Genomic DNA, 23,947 nt, shown 5'->3' on the forward strand with positions numbered 1-23,947 from the left:
CAAACCCAAGAATCACAATCCACACTCAATACAACACAAAATTAATGCAAATCTAACCTAAGAATTTCACTTACCTAAAACAAAAAAAATCAAACATCCATCCGGTGGCTTGGAGAAAGTGGTGTCGAGGAGGCCGGAAGGGGGGAGAGAAAGAGAGATGAAGGGAGAACCGGCCGGAAATCCACGTATTCCGGCCGGATCTGTCTCTGATCCAAACAGAGATTCGGTCGGGCGCGGGTATCGGTCGGATCCGGCCGAATATTTGACCTTCCGCTTCAGATCTGACCTCAGCAACATCACCGACTCCGGCCGTGTCCAGATCACGTCGTCCCGTTCCCATCGCCCGTCTCAGTCGCCGACCGCAGAGACAAGAAGAAGAACGAGAGGGAGAGGGAGAGAAGGGGTCGGACTAATTAAAAAAGAAGGGATCTGGGTCTTTATTTTAAAAGAAAGAAAAAGAAAAAAAATAAAGGAAAAAAATAAAAAGAAAACAGAAGAAAAAAAAAGAAGTTCAGAGACGGTTTTAGGAAAACCGTATGGAAATTTCCAGACGGTTTTCCTAAAACCGTCCGGAAAAAATGAAAGTAAAAAAATTCAAACGGTTTTTTTTTAAACTGTCTATAAATTTAGTGACGGTTTTCCTTAAAACCGTCTGAAAAAAAAAAAGCAAAGAAAAAAATTCAGACGTTTTTTTTAAACCGTCTGTAAATTTACAGACGGTTTTATTAAAACCGTCTGGAAATTTAAATTTATAGACGGTTTTGAAAAACCGTCTGAAAATTTACGGACGGTTTAAGTAAAACCGTCGTAATTTTTGATTTTACAGACGGTTTTCAAAAAACCGTCAGTAAATTTTATTTTTCTAGACGGTTTTTAAAACCGTCTAAAAAGAAACCGTCTAGAATATGCTTTTTTTTAGTAGTGAATGGAAGGGTGTCAAAATTCTCAAAATACTTATTTTTTTAGGAAAAAAAAAAAGGAGAATAAATTGCAAAGATTTAGGTGTTGGTCAGAATTTAACGAAATTTACAAAAATACCCACGCATAAAAAAAAGGGGTATTTTGGGAATTTTTATCATGTTTAACGGAAAATCTTAACGAAATGTTAAATTGAAAAAATTGAAAGATAGATAAACTAAATTGACACTTTTTAAAGTTTAAGATTATGATTGTAAAAATGATAAAAGATTAAGATGGTAAGTGAAGTTTTCTTTTATTAAGAAAAATACAATAATTATGAAAATACTTGATGACTACGTCAATCTAAAGATGTAAATCTTCTAAAGGAAATTAAGAGAATCATGGGAAGTGATTATCTTGGAGATCTTCATAATCAATATTCTAACAATTTAATCATTTAATTAATATTCTAAAAATTTCACCGTAATATGCTTACTGAGAATTTAGGAGTCTTTATTTGTAATAGTTATGAATATTTGTTTATTAACGATCAATTAAGAATCCTTTATAATTAGGAATCGTTGTTTATTAAGGATTATGAGTTTTATTTGTATCGATAAAATTTAAAATTCTTTAATATTTTCTAATTATTTTAAGATTATTACTTGTAACATATATAAAGGCATGTTTTGGTCTTCTTATTATCAATAATTAGTCATATATTTAACTAACAAAAATTGTTACTAGCTCAGACAAAATTTATTTTTTCCCGGCGGATTCCAGATCATTTCAAATTAATGTTGCTTAACTCATATCCTATACCTTCCATTGCTTCATAAACTTTCAATGGTATATTCAAAGAAAGCATGATTTGGGTTTGGTTTGATGCTTGTAATATATTTGTTTTCTTTATTCATAAGAAAGATTATCTTTTATTTCACCATTGAACTTAATTATTGAAGAAGCATATATATATATATATATATATATATATATATATATATATATAGAAGAAGCCATCATGTCATATGTGAAACGCTTTAAGTTAAAGCATTAGTTTTGGGGATCTAATTAATTAGGAAAAGTGGGGAAAAGAAACACTAATTATGTTAGCTTTAAGGGTAAGAGAAACTTGACCACATCGATCGATCGTTAACCTTTTTTTTTTTTTTTTTCCTGGAACGTACAGTTCGAGCTAAAATCATAGACGTCCACGAGATTATCAACATGAATGTATATTCCTCCGAAGCGTGAACCCACACTATATCATGAAGAAGCTCACAGAAATTCAAAATAATGTGTTTTATTAAAATAAGAAAAAGAAAAAAAAAAAAAAAAGAAAAAAAAAAAAAAAAGAAAAAGAAAAAAGAGTTCTAGCTCAAAATTCCGGTTTCTTTTTCATAAAATGCCCTAATCAATTATTCCTAAAAAGTCCTTTGGAGACTCTTCGTTAGTGGGTCTTTATAGAGCATAATATCAGTATGGGAAGTGAAACTGCATTTACCTCCTTGAATTTATACCGATATAATTTGTAGAGTACGATAGAATGCCGACGCCTTAATTAAACACGTCTCTATTTCTAATGAAGAAGATTTATTCCGTTTAAAAATTAAAAAAAATTAAACACGTCTTTAGAGAAATCCCATAAAAATTAAACAGATTGCTTCCGAAGATTGCGGTGGTTCAACCTTTGAGGCTTATATCTAATTATCTATTACGGATAAAGGCCCGCTGCATTTTTATTGTATTGTATGTACCATATTTGAGCAACAAGCCCTATTTATAATTAGGAGATTGTATTGAATTCTGCGCACTTCTTACTGAATCACGTTTAGAGGTATGATATTTTGTCGCTTTAAGATATACATTTTGATTAATTTATTCATGTGGTAAGATGGTCCTTAGTTTTAGAATTTTTTTTTCTAAAAAACAAAAAAAAAATAAAAATTGGCACGTTTAAGGTGGTTTCGCCCTTAATGGCACCGGAAGAAGATTCGACTCGTGTACGAGAAAAAATATGTCAAAACTCGGAGAATCCGAGGCTCAAAAGTCCGAAGACTGTGACAGTGAAGATCTAACGGCTGCATGAGCGTGCCACGTGCATTCTTCGTCAGTCCACATGGGATTGTCGAATTTCCCAACCTCGCTTGATCTCGGAGTGGGTGCCGTGGGGCTGAGAAAAAGAAAAAGAGTAGACGGCAAAAGCAAAAAAGGTAGGCACAGATCAAACATGGTCTCCGTGGGTCAGAGAAAATTCGGTGGGCAAGTGTGGCAAGGTAAAGATGGAAAATTTGGGAACGCGATTTGGTGAAGTGGTTGCTAGTGTTGGGCATGCGGTAGTTGGTGCATCATCCGCTTCTACAGAACAATTAAGCGGGGTTTCAGGCAACTTTCAATGGGGTGGAACCTTCTCTGCCTTGTGAGTCTCATCTTGCTTATAAGTGATTTCTGTTTTAAGTAAATTTGATGGGTTTTTCTTGTTTACAAAAATTGTATCATTTAGCAGTGGTTATGGGTGATTTGAATGTGTATTGAAAAGAAGTAGCATACACAGTTGAAGCTGTATTCGATATGAAACTTCAAGCACGATTATTTGGTTTTTTCATCATGTTGGAAAATTAGTCTTGGATTCTGTGTTTCTTCACAAGCCAAATTTCAACCGTGTTAGAAAATCTGGGGAAACGTACAATATAACCAAACTAAGTAATGGAATTTCAAAATTGACATGGTTCTTTTTCTTTGATTCTTTTTTTTTTTTTTTTTTTTTATGATATATTTTTGTCCCTCTAATTTTGGTGTTGGTTTTTGGGATGGAGTTAGCAAGTTTGACTTCTACTTCAGGTCAAATCTCATATTTCAATCTTATTTTGTAGACTTCATGCTGTTTATTGATCTGTTTTGTTTGAGAGAGAGAGAGGGGGGGGGGGGAGGGGGTGTAACATATTGTTTATTTTTATATGATAATGAGTTTGTATGTGTTCAAAGGTTCTACTTACCCAAAAAGAAAGTGTTCTAAGGGTCTCTCTTGAGTTTGTATGTGTTCAATAACAGCTTAGTTGAGTATGAGTCTTTGTCCCAGGGAATAATCCAGTTGATGATTGCATTCAAGTTCTTTTTCTGCTGCATGCCATATCAATGTAAGAGTATGACCCCAAAAATAGTTCCAGAAAACTCATTGATATGGACTGCTGTGGCCTGTGTGTGTTGCGCTTGTGCATTTCTCTGGATTAAGAGGACTCTTTTTTCGTAGTAGTTCCCAATTATGGCTTTTCAATGAAGAGGCTGGCTATTCATGTTTAATCTATCTATCCATCTATCTATCTCTCTCCTTCTTTTTTTGGGTACAAGTTTTAATTAAAAGGTGTACCAAATATTATGATATCATAGATACACGCAACATTTTGATATATTCCTTAACTTCAATATTCAATGAAACCATGATGGCAGTATATGATGTACCCAAATGTGGACTTTACAAGTTTTTGTTTTATTGAGATCCTAAGATAGTTTATATGAAACGACCTAGGAAAGTACTAGCTGCATTTGCACTATCATTTCAAAATGACTAGTTAAGTTGCAATTGGAACTCTCTAGAATTACTTAGCCTACACTATCACTCCAAAAAGACTTGTTAAGTTGCAATTGGAACTCCCTACAATCACTTATAAAGCCTAATCTCACCTAATAAAAAATCAATATGGAACTTAGAATTTATGGACATCTTTATAACCCACCGACTCAATGAGGACAATTCATGTTTCCAATGTGGGACTAACTTTCAGGGGTGTCTCGATCTCTTTCACTTAAATTCCTGATGTCCTTGTCAGGGCCCACCCCATACAGTGTCGTAACTTTACATAGTGTTACTAGGTTGCTCTAATATTGTTTGCAACGACCTAGAGAAAGCATTAACTACATTTAGGTTGTCACTCCAAAAGGACTGGCCAAGTTGCAATTGACGCTTTTTAGAATTACTTATAAAGTTTAGTCTCACCTACTAAAGAGTCAATGTAAAACTTAATACCCATGAGCATTTTTATAATCCATCCACTTAATGTGCGTAATTCATCTTCTTTATGTGAGATTACCTTTTTGGAGTGTCACATTACATTTATTATGGTCTCTGACATTCAAAAATCGGTGCTCAGTTTGTTGTTAATGCATTTCTCTCATTAGAAGTCTTGTAATGTATCTTTCTTCAACAGGATTTTGTTGTTCTTGAACCAAATAGGCCGGAGATCATCTATTCAAACTACCCTTATAGTATTATATCTCTTTACAAGTTTCCCAACTGCGCTGTTCAAAATTATAAGGTACCCGGCAATTTTCTATTATTGTATTTATTACAGATCTATGTTCTGCTACTATGTTTGCTAAACTTATTAATCTAAGTAATACAGAGGACAATTTGGTTGTTGGATTGCCTTTCTTGCTGTCACAGCAAACCTCTTCTTCCCTCAAACCTTTCCAGGTTTGAATCAGTTATTGACCATAACAATTTTTATTTTTATTTTTCATTATGACATGGTGTAATTGCATTACAGTTTACGAATTTCTGCTTTGATTATGTATTATCTATGTTTTCAGCTTCTCGCTTTCTCCTGTTTGTGATTACTCCTGATTGGGTGGCTGATGGACTACGGGGTAGCATCTGCAGTGGTATTCTTTGCCTTCTAATTGGAGTTTTACTTGTTATAACAGAGGTGAGAGGAATTGGACGACATAGTAACTGTCAATGCAACTTCCACTGCATTTGTTATTGTCTTGGTATAGCTTTGCTGTTCTTCTTTACAATACGGTATCTGTGCCTGGAAACCTGGTAGTCAAATTGTTCTATTGGGAGGGGTGTTACTTCCTAACTTGTGGATCTTTTTATGAGCTTTCTAGGGGCTCTGCAATTATAATGAATTTTCTTGATTGATGCATACAAACTTCAACTACTTGTGTGTTTTCTTTTCTTTTTTCCCTGTTCTGGTGTTACTTATGAAAATTATGAGTTTCGAAAATGATGAATTCAAGCCTGCTTTTTATCTCAAAAATTTGTGCTAGTGTTTGCAAGAATGGCAAGAATGATAACTTTTCTCAGCAATGGGAGGTCATCACTGTTGGGGGCTGGACAGAATATCTAGGATCCTTGGATTCTATGTAGGCAAACCTGGCCCCGCACTTGGAGGGTCTCCTTTGTTTTCTTCTTCTTGGTAGGACTTTAATATAGATGTCAAATCGTGTATAACCAAACAACAAGGCATAAAGAAATTAAACAGCAAGGAACATGTCTAGACTCTATCTGCAACCCTCCAAAGACTAAAATGTGTTCATTCTCAATTGCCTGGCAATTGCTGCATTATTAGAGATCCTTACTAAAGATATCTGGGGCCTAAACCCCAATCAGTTTGCTCTTGTATTTTCTATTTAGCTGGGATATATTAGGCTCATAAAATCTCTCTCTCAGGCCATGTGAATGGATGAGTATAATTTTGGGGAGCCAGATTTGCTTGATCGCCAACTTCTACCACATGATTGAAAAAGCCTTGCTGCTCTTTCAGTAGAATGAGAAACTTATACATGCTTGCTTGATGTGGACTGTGGAGCCCTGCCACTGGCATCTCTTGATCCCATTGATTGGTGTATTATCCTTCTGCAGTCTGCAGATATCAAGGCTTGCATAATGGCCTTAAGTCAAACTTGGTAGTAGTTGATATCGATGGTTGTGGCAATAAGATAAGTAAATACGCGCCGGAGATCTTCTGTGAAAAAATAAACTGTCCAACAGAAAAAATAATGTCCGAAAATCATAGGCCGGCATTGTAATAGAATAGAAGTATGGTTTTTAGCATTACTTTTTAGTTCGTCTCAATAAGTATAAACGCTTGTGTTGTTGGATATGTTTGTTCCCACCCGTGACATACAAACTTTTCCCTTTGGACGTTTTCAAAGTGAAGACCAAAGCGTTTTTCCTGAGTCATGGCCTCTGGAATCCACTGTCCAGATGGAAACTTCAACACCATGACAAATTTGATTAGCTCATCTTTAGATAATGCAATTAAAAATTAGTTCATGAGGTGGGTCTAAATATTAATGTTTCTAGTATTTATATCTAAATACAAGATATTATTCGATCTCATGTCTAAACAAATAACTTTTTTTTTTTTTTTAATAGATTAAACAAATAAATTTTTGTGTTTGTAAATCCCTGCATAAAGACCTCTAAGTTCAAAAGTCTTTTTAAAAACGCATAGATGTCCTTATCTTGCAATTAAAAATTAGTTCCTGATGCGCGTGTAGGACTGCTTCTAGTATTTTTGTTTTTTTAAACTATTTTTCTAGTATTTATATGGAAATAAAAAATAAAAAATAAAAAAAATCGCTGGTGGGGAAGTTATAGATACATTTCCATACTTTGTGTTAGGACAACCACCTAATATTATTATTTTTATCTAATTTTTCTAGTATTTATATGGAAATAAAAAAAAATATATATGTGCTGTTATACCTAAATGAATAAAAATTTTCCACAACTTGGGTTGTAGGAAAATTTATCCAACTCAATTGCTACAAGTGTCATATGCCCATTAAAATTTCCTTATAGCATGTTTTTCTTACATGCTTTTTTAATAGTATTAATAAAAATAAATGTGCTCACATGTTCAAGGAATACATGACACTTTTAGAGACCAAGCTAAGAATTCTTATAACCTAGTTAGTCGGAAATTTATATCTTATCTAAAGAGAATAATGCTATAAACCACATTTTTATATCGCAATTATCCTAGAATGATGATGTATCAGTTCTAATCAATCTTTCGATCAATCATTGTTAAAATGATTAGTTGAGACTAACGCATCACTATTGTGAAATAAAAATGTGATTTTCTAGCATTACTCATCTAAATAAATAAGAGTAACGCTACTTGTCGCAGCTATTTTACACTATCTGACTTTAATAAGTGTGAAATGGACATGAAGAATAGCAATTTTTTTAGGAGCTTGTTACTTATACATCAGGAGCGCAACAGGGGCACAACAGCCCCTTACATGGAGGTGGGTCCCAGTGTGTAGGGCCCACCTCCATATGAATGGCTGTTGTACCTCTCTTGTGCGGCTTGTGCCCATGATGTGTAAATAACATTTTCCATTTTTTTAATAAATAATTTTATTTACGAAGATTGACTTCTTCCCGCTTGCAAATCAATAACATTTTTAATAGGGACGTTCAATATCAATTGTAACTTGTCCAATCTTCCCAGATTCGAGCGATTACGTTGACCAGCTTTAAAGTTATGGTTGCGATATTTGTTAAGATTCTCACGAAAGCTGCATGAAGAAAGGAACACAATTTTCATATAGTTTGGTTTCATAAGGAATCAAACTAAATATTCAAAGTCTAGCTGCAAAAGTTTGAAATTTTAGACAGGTTGAATTTTGGAGAATGAAAATGGCCACAAGGCAACACTTTCCACCCTGTCCCAAGAAGATATATCATGAAGACAAAGTCAACATGCCCTGCTTCTCAGAAATTTCTCCATAAACAAAATCCAACTACAACTTGCCAACCAAGTCGATTGATCAAGCAACAGTTTGCCATAACCTCCTTCAGATCTTTCCACTGCAACCCAGAATGGGTTTCCTCTTTGACACTTGGGTTTTCATGATCTTGTTATTCTCAAACTGTTCTTTGAGTCTGGCTCAGCAACCTTATGTGGGAAAGGTCACAACAAATTGTAGCAACACAGATAATTCTGCTCTTGGCTACTTCTGTAATGGCCTAAACCATAGTTGCCAAGCCTACCTCACCTTCAGATCTCAACCCCCCTACAACACTGTTCCTGCCATCTCTGCTCTCTTGGCCTCAGACGCGTCCCAGCTCTCTCAAATTAATTCAGTTTCCGAGACTGCAACATTTGAAACGAACAGGTTGGTGCTTGTTCCAGTCAACTGCTCCTGTTCAGGTGAGTACTATCAATTAAACACAACTTACGTTGTCCGGACTGGTGACAATTATTTGTCAATTGCTAATAACACCTTCCAAGCCCTTTCAACCTGTCAAGCTCTCCAGAATCAAAACAAATATTCCGCTGCCAATTTACCTGCTGGTGCAGGAATCACTGTTCCTCTTAGATGTGCTTGTCCTACAAAGAACCAAACTGATTTGGATGTCAATTATTTATTGAGTTACCTAGTCAGTGAAGGTGAAGATGTTTCAACCATTAGTGATAGATTTGGTGCAAGTTTGGAGAAGACTTTGGAGGCTAATGAGCTTTCTCAACAAAATCCCTTTATTAATTACTTCACCACGCTTCTAGTTCCGCTTCAACACCCGCCATCAAGTTCTCAAACCATAGCACCGCCACCACCGCCGCCAGCGTCGCCGCCGCCTCCTCCTACGTCTTCCTCTAATAAAAGCTCAAGTAAAACATGGGTTTATGTCCTTGTTGGGGTTCTTGGAGGAATTGCTCTTGTATTGGTCTTTGGAGCCATCTTATTCTGTGCATTCTCCCGTAGAACTAAGAAGAAATCTGATTCCATTATTGTCTCTGGTAACTTCGAGCCACGCGAGAAACCACTAAGCAAAAAGGTTGAGGAAGAAGCTAAGGACTTCTTAGAGAGCATATCTAGCATTGCTCTGTCCCTTAAAGTGTATAAGTTTAGGGAACTCCAACATGCAACAGATGATTTCAACCCCAGTAGTTTGATTAAAGGATCTGTTTATCGTGGCACAATCAATGGGGATTTGGCGGCCATTAAGAAAATCAATGGAGATGTGTCGAAAGAGATCAGTTTATTGAACACGATCAACCATTCCAATATTATATGCCTCTCTGGCGTCTGCTTCAATGATGGTCATTGGTATCTTGTTTACGAATATGCTGCCAATGGAACCTTGAGTGATTGGATCTTTAACAGCAATAGTGATGGAAGACTTTTGAGCTGGACACAGAGAATACAGATTCTACTGGATGTGGCCACTGGGCTTAACTATCTCCATGGCTTCACTGCTCCTCCCCATGTCCACAAGGATATAAAGAGCAGCAACATTCTTCTGGAAAGCGATTTCAGGGGTAAGATTGCAAATTTTGGTCTGGCAAGGTCAGCAGAAGGGGAGGAAGGTCAATTTGCCTTGACGAAGCACATCATTGGAACTAGAGGTTACATGGCTCCTGAGTATTTGGAACATGGTTTTGTCTCCACAAAGCTTGATGTCTACGCATTTGGGGTTCTCATGCTGGAGACAATGACTGGGAAAGAGGTTGCTGCTTTGTATGAAGAGGAAAATATGCAATTTTCAGATGTCTTGAAAGCTGTGCTTCTTGAGGAGGATAGACAGGAGAGTTTGAGGCACCTCATGGACCCTTCCCTGCAAGGGAATTATCCTTCAGAACTTGCTGTTTTCTTGGTCAGACTGATTGATAGTTGCTTAAAGAAAGATCCAGCTGGTCGACCTGCCATGGATGAGATTGTGCAGTCTCTCTTAAGAACCTTGAACACTCACTGACTTGGGAATTGTCAAAGAACATATCACAGTAACAAAGTTCCAGTGGAAGCTCTATTTCAGAGTCGTTAGAACAGGACCATTCAGCCACTTAATGTATGCTTTTTACGTGAGGATTATTTTGATATAATGAACTGTGCTTGTATCGCAATATTTTGCTTTAGCTTCTAGACATGTCAAATCTATTTTTGAATCTTATACAGTACTCCTGTCTCATATTAGTGTAGGGTGTAGCCTGTGTAGTTTGTAAGGTACTTATCATGAATTACAGTCCCTCAAAGAGCAATGGGCTACTGCCTACCGTCTACCAATAGTTCTAGAGAAGCCATTGAGGAATTTAAGATAAATGAGCAATATGGTGCCCATCCATAAGATAGAGATTCAAATCAGAAATATAAAAGGGGCACTAATTAAAATAAGAGAAATGAGCAATACTTCAACACAAACGTAAACAAGCTTATCTTTTGTTTTTTTAATTAAAAAAAAAAAAAAAAAAAAGGTAAACAAGGATAGTATTTATACTCTTGACCTTTTGCACAAAGTTGCTCATATACAGCTTTGAGGCTAATCATGATTTATTTTTCAAAACTATTCACAATTCTAGCCCGCTGTTGATGCAAAGCTTTTGGAATAAATATGATAAACGCTTGTGAGATCTGCAGAACTCACTGTCCATACGTGACCGCGCAATGTTAGTGGAAGAACGTCATTTATTTCCTCACAATTCTCTTCTACAGCAGCAGCCTCTCTCCGCTTGCCTTCCTTCCAGAGACTCTTCACTAGCAACTCTTTTGTGGCAGCATCAGGCATCAAATTTGAATTCCTCATGTCCTCAAAAACCCTCCATGCAAGAGCAGCTCTCTCACATTTGCAATAAGCTTGGATCAGTACTTTAAACATATAGCCATCTGGTTCCACACAACTTTGCCTAGCCATTACAAAGAGTTTCTGCACTGTTTTGATGTCCCCACTTGATGCAAAGTGATGCATTAACCCAGAAAATGTCTGGATATCAGGGCAAATCCCACACAAAATCATCTCTTCAAGTACATCCATGGCATCAGAATTCCTCCCGCATTTGGTCAATGTCCTTAACAGAGACGAATACAAAAGCACTGAATTCAATTTTGATGTGGAACCGCAGAGAGTTCTATCTTCCCGAAAGACCTTTAGGGCAGCGTCGGCTTTCTTTGAGATGCCATAGAGATCAATGATCAACCTGATGGTGCTGAAGGGCAATCTCATTCCCTCCCTTCTTATTTTGGATATGAGTTTATCAACCAATTCAATATGCCCATGGCGTGCTAAAAGGGCCATCATCCTTTGTACTGTGTAAACATCATGAGTAAATCCTGGCTGATAAGAAACCCAACAGAAAAACTCCCAAGCTGTTTCTGGAGACTTGAAATTCCTAAGAATCTTGCAAACTAACCGAGTTGTCCACACCAATTTCGCTTCCTCCAAGGCTGATGCCTCGTTAGCGCTCCAATGATGCAAGGCACTTGCCAAAGCTCTTGGGTCTAACCATGGTTTTAACTGAACCCCATCAACATCATCACCTCCACTACCATGAGCAACATCATCATCCTCATCATCATCACTACTATCGACAATAAATCCTATTTTCTTGATTCTCTCATCCGGCAACATTTCTTCAAGAAATTCATCCGTCTCTTGGACAAATCCCGCCTCCCGCATACGTTGCAATGACAAACGCATGGCTGTTCCAGGCAATATTCCATCAACCCGCATATCATTGAGCAAGGTCTTGACCTCACCAAACCGCTCAACGCCAATAAACCCTTCTAGCAAAACTGAATATTGCCTCAAAGTGCGTTTAATCCTCATCAAGGGCAATATATTGAAAACCTCCATAGCACAATCCAACTTTCCTGAACTCACAAGGTGCTCTATCATCACCGTATACGTTCTAGAGTTCGGGATTGCCCCGTCATCAATCATCCTAGAGAAAATTCCCACGGCCTCAGAGTCGTTCTTACCCGTTTGCACATAAAGGCGCATGACAATGTTATAAGACTCCGTGCATACACGCTGGTTTGACAGCCTATACTCTTCCCAAACTCGGAGAACCATGTCAAGGTCTCCACAGGCAGCGTGCCACTGCACGAGGTTCATAAAGCTGACACGAACATTACGAAACCTGCCAGCATTGATGGCATCAATTAGGGATTTGAGTTCCGCGGTCCGGCGGGACTTGGCCAGGACGGTGGCCAGCGCATGGAGGGTGTTCTGGGTATGCGAAAAATGAGGAATTGTTTCGAGCGTGTCAACCAGGGACAGGGCAGAGTCTGCAGAAGGCGCAGACCGGAGCGCATGAGTGACAACGAAAGAGTCGAGAAGGCAACCGTTTAGGAGAGGCGCGAGCGAGCTGGGAGGGCCGGAACGGAGGCCAAGTCGAATGGAATCGATGAGTTTGGCACGGTGGAGGTAATGGGAGACTTTGTTGGGAAATGGGTCACGGGCATAGCAGCGAGTTTGCTGGGTCACGCTGTTGAGTAGGTTCACCCCACGAAAGAGTTGCTTGAAATGCATTGGCACTAGGTGAAGACCATAACAGCTATTGAAGTTGTTCTAACTGTTAACGATGGTTATTTGCTCCATAGACTCAAAACATCAAACAACTGGTCCGCAGTTGACTATCGTGCGAGGGAAGAGGTTTGCTCGGAGAGTCTACTCGAACCAAGTACCAATACGGTGTGAGCTTAAGCGGTTCTGTGAGTTCACTGAGTGAGTTTGGGCTCTTTACCCACATCCGTCAACATCGAGAACAAGTCTTGGTCAGAATTTATTTATTTATTTTTTTAAAAAAGGAGGAGGATAATTAGCCCAATCACTCACCATAATTGTTGTTGCCAACTGCTTGTGGGCCAAACGAGCAAATTGCATATCCTGGCCCACCTACGGAGAGATGAATGTTCGAGTTTTGCGTACGCTTGGAATTGCGATTTTGTAGGTAAAAAGTACGATTTTAAACCAAATCTCAAAAAATGAATATTTTAAGAATTTTGTTTTTAAAAAATTGTAATTTAAAAAATGCAGAAAATTGATTTTTCAAATCGTAGGCAATTGAGTGCTTTTTTGAAAACGTTAAACACATAATTTTAAAAGTCAAACAGCGATTTTGCTAAACACTTAACTGCATTTTTAAAAATAATTTTTTTAAATTGCGCTTTTTAAAATCACAAATTCAAACGGACCCTGAGAGCGGAGAGGGCATAGATTTAGAGAACTAAGTTTATGGGCCGGGTTGGGGGAATTATACCCCCTTTTCTAATCTATTTCATCTTTACCCCTGGTTTATGTTTAATTTATTATTTTTTAGTAAGCACTGGCTTATGTAATTGACCACGATGCAACAATGCGTAGTATCAATTACCGGCATACAACAATCTTTAAACCCAAGAAAAGAATGAAATTTGCCTCAGTTTCGTTTGATGCGATAATCCATATTGCACTTACCATGTCAACCATTAACAATTAATTTTGATTGTAATTGTGAGTTTCGCTTGATGTGATAGGATCCATATTGCACTTACCGTGTCAACCATTAACAATTAATTTTGATTGTAATTGTGAGTTTCGTTTGACGTGATAGGATCCATATTGCACTTACCATGTCAACCATTAACAATTAATTTTGATTTTAATTGTGACGGACATAATACCTAAACATTTTCTATATGAAATAATTACTTCTTGAGAAACTACTTGCTGGTATTCGAGTTGGTGCACATTTAAACATAGGGTACAAATGGAAGACGGTCAATGAACTTTATTTAATAAACACCTACTTTTATGGAGTGAGATTCACGTAACCTTAGCCGAGTGAGTTTTGAATGGACAGCAGAGAGTAATGTTACAGACAAAAGGAAAATGTAAATATTCATTGTATTTATGGTTCCTATATGTAGAAGTATAATGCAGTAGTATCATTGTGTGGTCAGGAGGAGACTACTGACTACAGCAATTGTGCGTAGGAAATAGTATTTCTATTTAATTTTATTTTTTTTTCTCCTGAATTCATATGGGGCTATGGTCCTAATGAACTATATATGACAGGGAGGGCAATGCATTGATCAACATGTGGGAGGACTAGTAATATCACTCTACAAATCAAAGAGGGAAGCTTCCTGTCAGTCGAATATGTTCAAGAGTGGTCCTCAGGCCATATTTGAGCACGGCCTGGTTGCCTGTCCTGAATCCATCTCCATAAGCTGGTGAAGGATCTGACTCGATCTGGTGTATAAAAAACTCACCAAGTTTCTTCTCAAAGTCGGATCGTTTACCCTTTTTTGATGATGACGTAGAAGAGGAGGAAGAGGGTGATGAAGACGATGATGGTGCTAAAGCAATATCAGTTACAGATGGTACCAAGATCTCAGCCTCCAACCACATATGAGCTAAGACCTGGCAGATACCTTCTTCAACTTCTGGACGCAGATTGTTATAACCTGTCAAACACCCTTTTAGTATATCTAAAATGCAAACATTGTCAAGAGGAGCATGGTAAGAGGTCAGAAAAACACCTTTAAGCCTGAGCCACGCATGCATCATCTCATGTGCCAGGATTGACCCAGTCAACAACCTGTATGTATAGAAGCCTTTGGTCATACACAAAATTCTTGAGCAAGTCTCATCATGATTTACAATAAGAGAATAAGTACCTGGGAAGGCCATACAAAACCAGAATTGCTGTTACTTCACATCGACGGATTAGCTTATAAGGCTCAGTTATCATGTCTATCATCCGGTAGCCAGCACCAATCTTTGGCCTCCTTAAGATCTGACAATTTAGTTGAAATAATTAGAGTCTGATACAGTAATACAGATACCTTTACAAGAAAAATTGATTATTTTAAATGCTAGGAAAGAAGTTCCTACAGTGGTGACAGTCTGTTCTTCTGATAAGCAAAGCCCTCTAGTCTCGGGCAAGTGATGATGGCCCTACCAGATCAAAAAGTAAATAAAAAATAAACTAAAATCAAGATTAACATAAAGTAAAAAGAAAATAAAATGCATATCTGAAGCATGAAAACACTAATGCATCAGCCTTTACATTCTTTTCTCCCTCGATCGCCTCATTTAGTGCTTGTCTCTCAACCAAGAGCATTGGAATTTGCTGCTCCACTTTCATATTTAAACCTTCATAATATTCTTGTATTTCAAGGTAAAGAGGTTGGCATTCATGTGTATCCATAACTGATGAGTCTAGACACTCTAGACATAGCTTCCGGCCATCATCAAGTAACAGATATTTCGCGTCCCTCGGCTGCATGGATGGGAAGGTTTTGCATTATGAAGGATATAGTGAAAATAGATACTCATAGGTGTTTCTGAAGGATGTTTTAGTAGTGGTTATTCTTTTTTATACCGTTAAGGTTTTGTTGTTTCCAAATAAAGGAGGGATTATGTTTTTCATAACTCACCTCCATTCTTTCACAGCTACAACACCGAGGAGTCCTGTCGCGTTCATGTGAGGGGCAGTACTTTTGCTTCCAGAAAGGATGTGCCCTATACTCAATTAAACCTTCTGAATTTGTTGGGATCTATATAAAAAGAACCAAAATTTAGTTAAAAAATTCAAGGTCACCCAATATTTAGTGTGATACCTACTATGAAGAATAACTTTACTTGACCCCTAAAAATTCCTCTTTTGTGGAGACTTTCTTTAAAAAAAAAAAAAAAAAAAAAAAACACCCTCAGACAATTTAACACATATCCAGAAAGTAGGTATGTTAATTTCGTATTTAAACAGACTTAACCACACTAGTAGGAACAACATCCCAATTTCTATCAGAATTTCATCCTAATAGCAATAAGGCACCATTCGGGTATTCATCTATTTAATTGTTTATGAAATGATTTTTACTTTTCGCATGAATCTGCTTGTCTTATAGATAAATGCATGTCAAGTATACACGTGTAAATATAAAAAAGATTGAGTCCCACATTGGAAAAGCGTTACAAGTGTGGGTGGTTACTATAGCATAATTGGACTTAAACCCCTAAGCTTAAGTTTTTGGATTGAGTATTATCCCAACATGCTATATTATGGTCTCATTGAAAGACTACCCAATGCGTCAATCTCCCAACATGCTATGTTTGTGATGTGACTTGATCAATCAAATCAATGGGCCCCAATATTTTTGAAAGAAAAGTCAATTGCATTTGGTTTACTTCTCCCACACGGCTTATAACTTTCAGCTAGCCTACTTTTAATTTATAAACATCACATTCGGCCTTTCAAAAAGTAAGAGAGAACATGAGAAACAACCTCTAGCTGCACTCAAAATTTTTTCCTCAATTTGCTTGAGCCGTGTGAAACAGTAGCAGTGAGAGAATTAGAGAAAGATTTCTCTTTTGTCTAGAATTCTCAAGTGATAGTGACTTGGCTGTATTGGGGCTTTGGATTTTTGAGTGGTTTTCTCTTCACTACTCTTTGTATTCCATCTTTTGATAAAAAAAAAAAAAAAAAAAAAAATTCTCCTAGTCGTCTCCGCCTATGTTCTTTTCTACTTCTTTACAATCCGAAAAATTAATGTCACAACACGACCATGTGGCTAACAATTATGCAAAGATAATTTATCAACCAAGAATCTATGATCCTTCTCAAACAATCCCTTCGAAGCTAGTTTCAGGTGTTAATTTGGTAAGATTATGAGTCTTACATTTGATTTAGAGCAGGCTCAAGTTTCTGTTTGTGAGGGAAGCATATAATGTTTGATTATTAGAGAGAGAGAGAGAGAGAGAGAACCAAAGATAGCTAACTTACAAAGTTCTTGCAAACATCACATCTTGGGTGGTGCAGCTCCTTATAGCAGGATTTGTGATAAGGACGATTGCCAGACACAGAATACTGTCATAGAGAGGACACATTCCACTCATTAATACTCACAGAAATCACCAAAATGAAAAGCAAATCAGCCTGGGATTCAAGAATTTTGTTATCCAATTCCAAAGAAAAAATTAAATTAACTCGAATTTGTTGCACCTCATGTTCATCAATAGGTAGATTGCAAGCATGACAAAGGAAACATTCTGGATGCCAAAAGCTATCCATGCAACTCAAATATCGTCCATGGCCAATCTCAGTGTTGCAGCGAGCACAGATCCTGTTCGTGATGTGATCCACCAAACAGGTCAGGTTTCATTTGACCACAGTAAAATGCAGCAAATTTACCTAGAATGGAGGGTCAATTAAGTTTCAAGAGGCATTGCTATGAGTACATTTCCCACATGAAAATTCAGGAAGGTAACAAGAATGTGTTCCAACCCCATTTTTTCAGGTGAGAGAAAAACAACCAAGTATTTTTTATATATGTCATCTCCTGTAACTTCAAAGATCTATACCAAAATGTTCCAAGATAAAATAATATCAAGGCAAGTTTCTCTCAGATAAATTTCCTTTCAAATATAACATATTTGTACATCTTAAGTTATGTGCTTATGAGTTTCTGTTAATCCGGCAGTTAGATGTTCATTCTTCTAACATCTCTTTGTCCATTTAATCTAAAACCAAAATCCTTTCAATCCACTGAGAAGTGAGATCATATAAACCCAGCTGATGAATAACCAAGTAATAAGTACCTAAGCATTACTTGTAGCATCTCTACAAACTTTCTTTTGTTATTCAAGCTTGGGCTACAATGGTTCAAACATAAGATCACCAAGTCTCAACTCTAAATAGTTCTCTTGCAGCTTAGATATTCTTGCCAGCTTTTATTTATGTAATTTGGCAGGTCAAACTCTAAATACAAATCAAGGAATTACTCCAGATTAAAATATACTTGCATTACTCCCATTAAAATTTGCCTCCTCTCCCACAACCATGAGAAAGAATAAAACACCCACAAACCAAAGAACAAATGTATCACATTGTCTCTCATTTCAGATTCCGTCATGTTCTGTTCTGCAATAAGTCACTGGAAATAAATGAAGTATCTAGAAACCTCCAAGCTGCCATTACAACCTCGAAGAGTTACAAAATCCAACATTATATATCTCTGTCTCTAATTCCTCAGAAATTATGCCAAGTATTAACAAACAACAGGTGGTTTTAAGCTTAGATTTAGCATTTTTTTTTTTTCAAGATATTTACTATCAAACTAGTTTGCAGAGCACCGAACATTCAGAAAACTAATAATCTTTTTTTTCTTTTCTTTTTTTTCTTTTTTTTGCATCAAGTAGGTTAAAGTCAGCAGGTATCTCCATCGAGTATTTCCAAAGAAAATTACTAAATACCCTGTGGGTAGGTAAGTACTAGTACTACCTGACCAAAGTGATAATTGAATAAGTTGGTTAATCCAAGAGATGAAGAAAGAAAAGTATTAAGAAAAATGTTTATATGGCTTGAATTGGTTTTTTCAGCTATGATTCAACAGATGAGCTAGCCAAGCTATAACCTGTAGGAAATGCAATCTCCAATTCTTTTTTGATAAGTTATAAAAAAGTCTATTAAAAACCAATTAATACACATGGTGATAATAATACATTGTTTCATCAAATTTCAAAGAAAATCCAAAAATTATTCATAATATAATACACACACACACACACACACACACACATATACACACTTCCCAAATCATGCAGTCAATCAAATAGAGAGCATAAAAAAGTGTTTTTAAGCAAGTTCCCAGTCAGTTCTACATCCTTTATGGTATGAAAATTTCTTTTCCAACAAATTGTCCACATAATGCAAAGAGAAGCTGCCCAACAAATCTCGCCTTTTTCATGATGACTAAGTTCTCGCTTAATGTAAACACTTCTATCACAGTCCAAGGCATCACCAAATGCACTCCAAATGAAGTTAAGGCCGATGACCCCAGTTCTCTAGCCACAACACAATGTAAAACAAGATGTTCACCATCTTAACAGAGTTCCTACACATGCAACATCTACCCACAATAATTTTTCCCCTTTTTCTCAATCTCAGTAGTCAATATTTTACCTAAAGCTGTTGTTCATCAAAAAATGCCACTTTTCTTGGTACCTTTTCATTCATTTCGCAAATATACTTTTCTTGTTGAAACTTAGGAGTAGAGCAATTAGCATATAGATAATAACATACTACAGATGTCGTAATGACCAAATATACCTGTATCCAGATGGAAAGAGGAATGGATAAGGTTGAAATATATTTCCACTATCATATCGAGGAGGAGACTCCACATTCAGACTTTCTTGAATAGCTTTGGCAAGCTGTTCATCTTCCTCCAATTGAGCTTTTGTGAGATGTTCATCTTCCTCCAATTGAGCTTTAGTGAGATGTTCCTCTTCCTCAGAATGAGCTCTAGTAAGATGTTCCTCTTCCTCGGAATGAGCTCTAGAATGAGCTCTAGTAAGATGTTCATCTTCCTCGGAATGAGCTCTAGTAAGATGTTCATCTTCATTCGATCGAGCTCTTGCAAGGTGTTCATCTTCATCTGATTGAGGTTCCTCACCTAAAAAAAGAAAAAAGAAAATGGAAGATGAGACTTCAGGCTGCCTTTGATTTCAATACAAGTAACTTCTGCATTAGAAGATAATACCTTAATTTTTTTTCTCTCATCTAAATGTACGCTCTCCACGTATGAATTATTTACTACAGTTTAAGGAGACTCTCATTGTTCATTAGGCATTCATTTATCTCAGCTTAATGACTTTGGTAGCATTTACACATTTAGAGTAATCTGACCGGTATCATATGTTAAGCAATTAAGCGTGCAACCTGATCTGAAGAGGAGAAGAAAGAGGTCCTCGCAAGAAAAAGAGCTCAACAGCTTCTTTTACTGGAAGAAAGATACTCCAAGATTTCATTCATGCAGGTTCATGACTAAACATTCTTATAACCACTTGTATCAGCAAAATAATTTATAGATATAACAAAAACTTTCCTAACATTATGGCCCTTAATCAGCAAACCGCATGATGATTTAAAAGAATGAACATAATCTTCTGATAGAAAATAAAGATCAAACATAAAAGCATATAGGAGCAGTTCATATATACAAAGCAAGTACTCAAGGTATACCTTTACGCTTCATGGTGAATATCTTTCAATGTGCTATTGTAAGGTAACTAAAATACTGAGTCATCAATCTTCTTTAATAAAATTCTTAAGAACCTTCCCAGATAACAATTGAGTGATGATGAGGTCAACACAGACAAACAGTGAAACTTACCAATCACTTTTTTCCCTTTCAGTTCTTCTTCTGAAAGGGACATTGCAATAACATAATCAAGTTCTTCTCTCTCAGTATCTGTCAATTCATCCTGCATCCAAGTTTTCCCATTAACAATGGACAATAATTGAAACAAGCTAGCATATAATTTGAGCAAAAATATCACTTCAGAATCTACTCTGAAATGAACTTGTACAATTCTATTCTACGAATCGGCTATTGCTAGTGAATAGGCTAGCTTAAACATATTATAGATGAGCAGGAGCCACATGGTGGTATCTATAAAAGGCAGAAATTACGATTACCACTGAATTACGAGGCTCGTTCCAAATTCTTTCCTCTCCATATCTCCCATGATATTGCCCTCTATGGCTAGAACCTTTAAGAATCTTGGTCAGCCAACCCATAACGTAAAATGTTATTCGCCTTTAGGCTGCAAGCTTTTCCCTGCACCCAAGTTTTTAATTTGACTTAAAGAATCATGTTTCAATTGGCAAAAGGAAATTCGATAGGTGCTCCAAAACATCTCAGGCAATTGCGGGTGGCTCTTATAATCCTATTTTTATGTATACCGCTGTTTGAGAAGTTCATACAAACATCAATACCGAGAGTGAACTAGAATTAATGTTTGTTGCTGTCTGGAAAAGTGTAATATGAGGAAAACACAGAAGAGGGTTCTAAGATTAATTCTAGGACGGTAAAGCATGTGTTTGAACAATTTATATAATATATAAGACGTAGAATGCAATGAAGTTGAAGGTAATGGCAATCTCAAAACAAGCAAAATCATTCGAAGTGAGATTGGGAAACATATACCAAAACCATGCCTCACAATTTGATTAGTGTCTTAATATGGTACAGGCGTTCCAGATTTTGAGGCAGTAGTTCTATAGAGAAATTGGGGAGGGATGTAAGAGCGAAATACCGAAATAACATACTGGTCATTCTCAGAGAGTGTTCACTAGCCTGGAAGAGAAGCCATAGCTACGCTCTTCAAAAGATTTAGATCATATCAAAGAGAAATAAACTTTCTGGATTTCAATTCTTTGCGTATACACGCAGTTACAATAAAAGAATATGGAAACCCAATCTAAACAAATCGCTTTATCCTTCATCAATTGAGCATGTAATGAAAGAACACTTTACTTACCCAAAAAAAGAGTAATAAAATCACTCGCCGAGATACAAACTTGCCCACAATGCTTCAAAATTCCTATCTGATGTGCAAACAGTGGCCTAAATAAATAGGCTGAAAAATCAGCCAAATACTATGGAACCCCTTATCTATATGGAAACACCCAGACCCATACAATTATGATTAAAAAAAACCAGAGCAACTGGAATCTCCCACCTTTACAATTTTCAGATGATAATAATATGACAGGTGATACTGACATGACGCCAAAAAGGTAACACCAACTTTCAGGAAACTCACCGGAAGCAGATTTAAGAATCTGTAGAGACAATATAATCTGATGAATCCCAGATCAGATAAAATTCCCAATACCCATGATTGCGCAGTCACCAAAGAAGAATTAGAGGACATCAAAGATGTTATCTTTCATATTCTGAATTGCCTTTTAGCCCTGCAAAGCACTGACCCTTTTCTAATAAAGCCATAATCACAAAAACATCTTAGTAGGAGGAATGAAAAAATATAAAAGAGAAGAGTACGTGACCCAAGAGTTAAGTGGGAGAGTACTTGGATCCTACGCTAAAAAACCAGGCTTAGAGGGTAAAAAACAAAAACGAAAACAATGGTTGGAATTGTTCGGAACTTGATCAACTACTCTTATCTTACCTTCCTTAAAAACCACCAAAGAGACCGGTTGAAGCTGTGGGCTTGTGTTGAAATTCTAAAGACTTTCTTCTTTTGCTTGTGGGGTCCTCTATCCTGAACCCATTTTCCTCCACACTTCCGCAAAGTGTCAAATCCCCCATTGAACCGTTCTCCTTCTGATTGACAAAGATGTCATGAGGTGAAAGTGGGTGATTTTTTTGATCTTCCGTTCAGTTTTATGGTTACCAGGAGTAACCAGTGACCGTTTACGTCTTTGTTCTTTGCACTCTGATGCCTCCAAGTCAGCCAGCCGGCCAGAGGGACCCATTTGTTTACCCCACAGTGAGATTGTGCCCACATACCCCAGATATTTACAATCATATTTATTTAGTTTAACAATTACAAAACGTCATTTTTAAAAATATAATTAAGCGTTTGGTAAAATTAAAATTTAGTCTCTAAAATTGTGCTTTTTTAAAACATGTATTTAAAAAAAAATAAATAAATAAATTATATTTAGTCATTTCCTTTCTTCCAAAATTTTATCCATTTTTTAATGGATGGTTTTCATAAGGTTGAAATAAATTTTTCTAATTCAATTTATATCAATGCTACATACAATAGCTAGGCACCGTACTATATAAGTTAGCACATACTTCATGTACAAAACAAATGTATAATATATGGTAATAGTTTATTAATTAATTGTGTATTTTATAGTTGGCTGGTGATACGATGCGGTAATAATCCTTTTTTTTTTTTTTTTTAATTCAAAGCAGTTAGGTGCTGATGTGCTCAAAACAGAGATTAAGACCTTCTTCACATGCATCACAACCACTGAGTTTCTTTCAGTGGACGTAATCTCATTTCTATGGTTATTATTATTATTGATTATAAAATATTATTCCTTTCCCTCCTTTGACATTAGCAGATGAGCAAGCACATGCTCAGTAGCTTCCATTGAGTGAGTAATGGTCCCCTAAAGCCTCAAGTGATGAATTAATGAATATTAACTTGTCCAGTGGCTTTTTCTCTTCTTCTTTTTCACATGCAATACAACCGGAAAGGGCTACAAGGGGATTTTTTGCCCTACAGATTCAGATCAAGAGGCCGGGAAGAAAAAAAAATCACTGAAAATGCTTTCGAATACATGGTGGAAAGCGACCCACTTAGTTAAATAGAAGCGGCTTGGATTTGCCATCTTTTTAGAAGGATTTAGAGGGATATTCATGGCCTAAATTAACCATCATTAAGTTTGTGAACCACTTTATTATCGGCCCGATTGAAAAGCATAATGGCAGCATCTTGCCCAATGCCACATGCACCCATATATGGGGTACCTAACTCGGTCACCTTGGAATTTGATTGGAGGAAACTACTAGAGAGGCAGATTTATAAGGAAAATGTGTGTTATAAGTTAATGATTTTGATTGGGTCGGGATATAAGTAGATACCCCACGAGCGATGGAATCACTTTCCATAAGAAAGCAAGCACTCTCAGCCGACCATTTGGTTTTTGCTTTGGCCTTTCCCCCTCGTGTCCTCATGCTAATGTGCTTTTTTTTTTTTCCCTTTCCATTAACCAAAGTCGTT

The 23,947-nt window shown here is 36.7% G+C and overlaps 4 protein-coding genes across 9 annotated transcripts; 2 read left to right on the forward strand and 2 right to left on the reverse strand.

The window, feature by feature from the left end:
* The first annotated feature begins 3,040 nt into the window (after window positions 1-3,040).
* Window positions 3,041-5,840, forward strand: LOC133864143 (cold-regulated 413 plasma membrane protein 2-like). Its single transcript, XM_062300380.1, has 4 exons — window positions 3,041-3,319; window positions 5,106-5,213; window positions 5,301-5,371; window positions 5,488-5,840. Exons 1-4 carry the CDS (start codon window positions 3,183-3,185, stop codon window positions 5,721-5,723), a joined length of 552 nt encoding a protein of 183 aa, XP_062156364.1. The 5' UTR covers window positions 3,041-3,182; the 3' UTR covers window positions 5,724-5,840.
* Window positions 5,841-8,194: 2,354 nt separating this feature from the next.
* LOC133863635 (lysM domain receptor-like kinase 4) lies at window positions 8,195-10,676 on the forward strand. The gene has a single exon (XM_062299671.1). The coding sequence runs from the start codon at window positions 8,519-8,521 to the stop codon at window positions 10,391-10,393; it is 1,875 nt and encodes a 624-aa protein (XP_062155655.1). The 5' UTR covers window positions 8,195-8,518; the 3' UTR covers window positions 10,394-10,676.
* A 109-nt stretch (window positions 10,677-10,785) lies between these two features.
* On the reverse strand, window positions 10,786-13,141 carry LOC133863634 (pentatricopeptide repeat-containing protein At5g66631). Its single transcript, XM_062299670.1, has one exon. The coding sequence runs from the start codon at window positions 12,941-12,943 to the stop codon at window positions 10,991-10,993; it is 1,953 nt and encodes a 650-aa protein (XP_062155654.1). The 5' UTR covers window positions 12,944-13,141; the 3' UTR covers window positions 10,786-10,990.
* Window positions 13,142-14,267: 1,126 nt separating this feature from the next.
* On the reverse strand, window positions 14,268-22,561 carry LOC133862998 (protein DA1-related 1-like). 6 transcript variants are annotated; one of them, XM_062298960.1, is made up of 13 exons: window positions 22,010-22,344; window positions 21,725-21,810; window positions 20,880-21,021; window positions 20,575-20,665; window positions 19,509-19,854; window positions 17,403-17,523; window positions 17,184-17,267; window positions 15,838-15,957; window positions 15,468-15,680; window positions 15,293-15,355; window positions 15,076-15,194; window positions 14,938-14,996; window positions 14,268-14,862 (listed from the first exon to the last, which is right to left on the reverse strand). In XM_062298960.1, exons 3-13 carry the CDS (start codon window positions 20,979-20,981, stop codon window positions 14,525-14,527), a joined length of 1,656 nt encoding a protein of 551 aa, XP_062154944.1. In that variant the 5' UTR covers window positions 20,982-21,021; window positions 21,725-21,810; window positions 22,010-22,344; the 3' UTR covers window positions 14,268-14,524. The 6 variants fall into 6 exon arrangements, with proteins under 6 accessions (XP_062154944.1, XP_062154941.1, XP_062154942.1 ...); XM_062298957.1 differs by lacking the exons at window positions 20,880-21,021; window positions 21,725-21,810 and adding an exon at window positions 22,376-22,561 and having other exon boundaries at window positions 22,010-22,160; XM_062298958.1 differs by lacking the exons at window positions 20,880-21,021; window positions 21,725-21,810 and adding an exon at window positions 22,376-22,561 and having other exon boundaries at window positions 22,010-22,170.
* Window positions 22,562-23,947: the final 1,386 nt, after the last annotated feature.

The sequence above is a fragment of the Alnus glutinosa genome, chromosome 3, assembly GCF_958979055.1.
Source record: "Alnus glutinosa chromosome 3, dhAlnGlut1.1, whole genome shotgun sequence".
In the NCBI taxonomy this organism is placed as follows: Eukaryota; Viridiplantae; Streptophyta; class Magnoliopsida; order Fagales; family Betulaceae; genus Alnus; species Alnus glutinosa.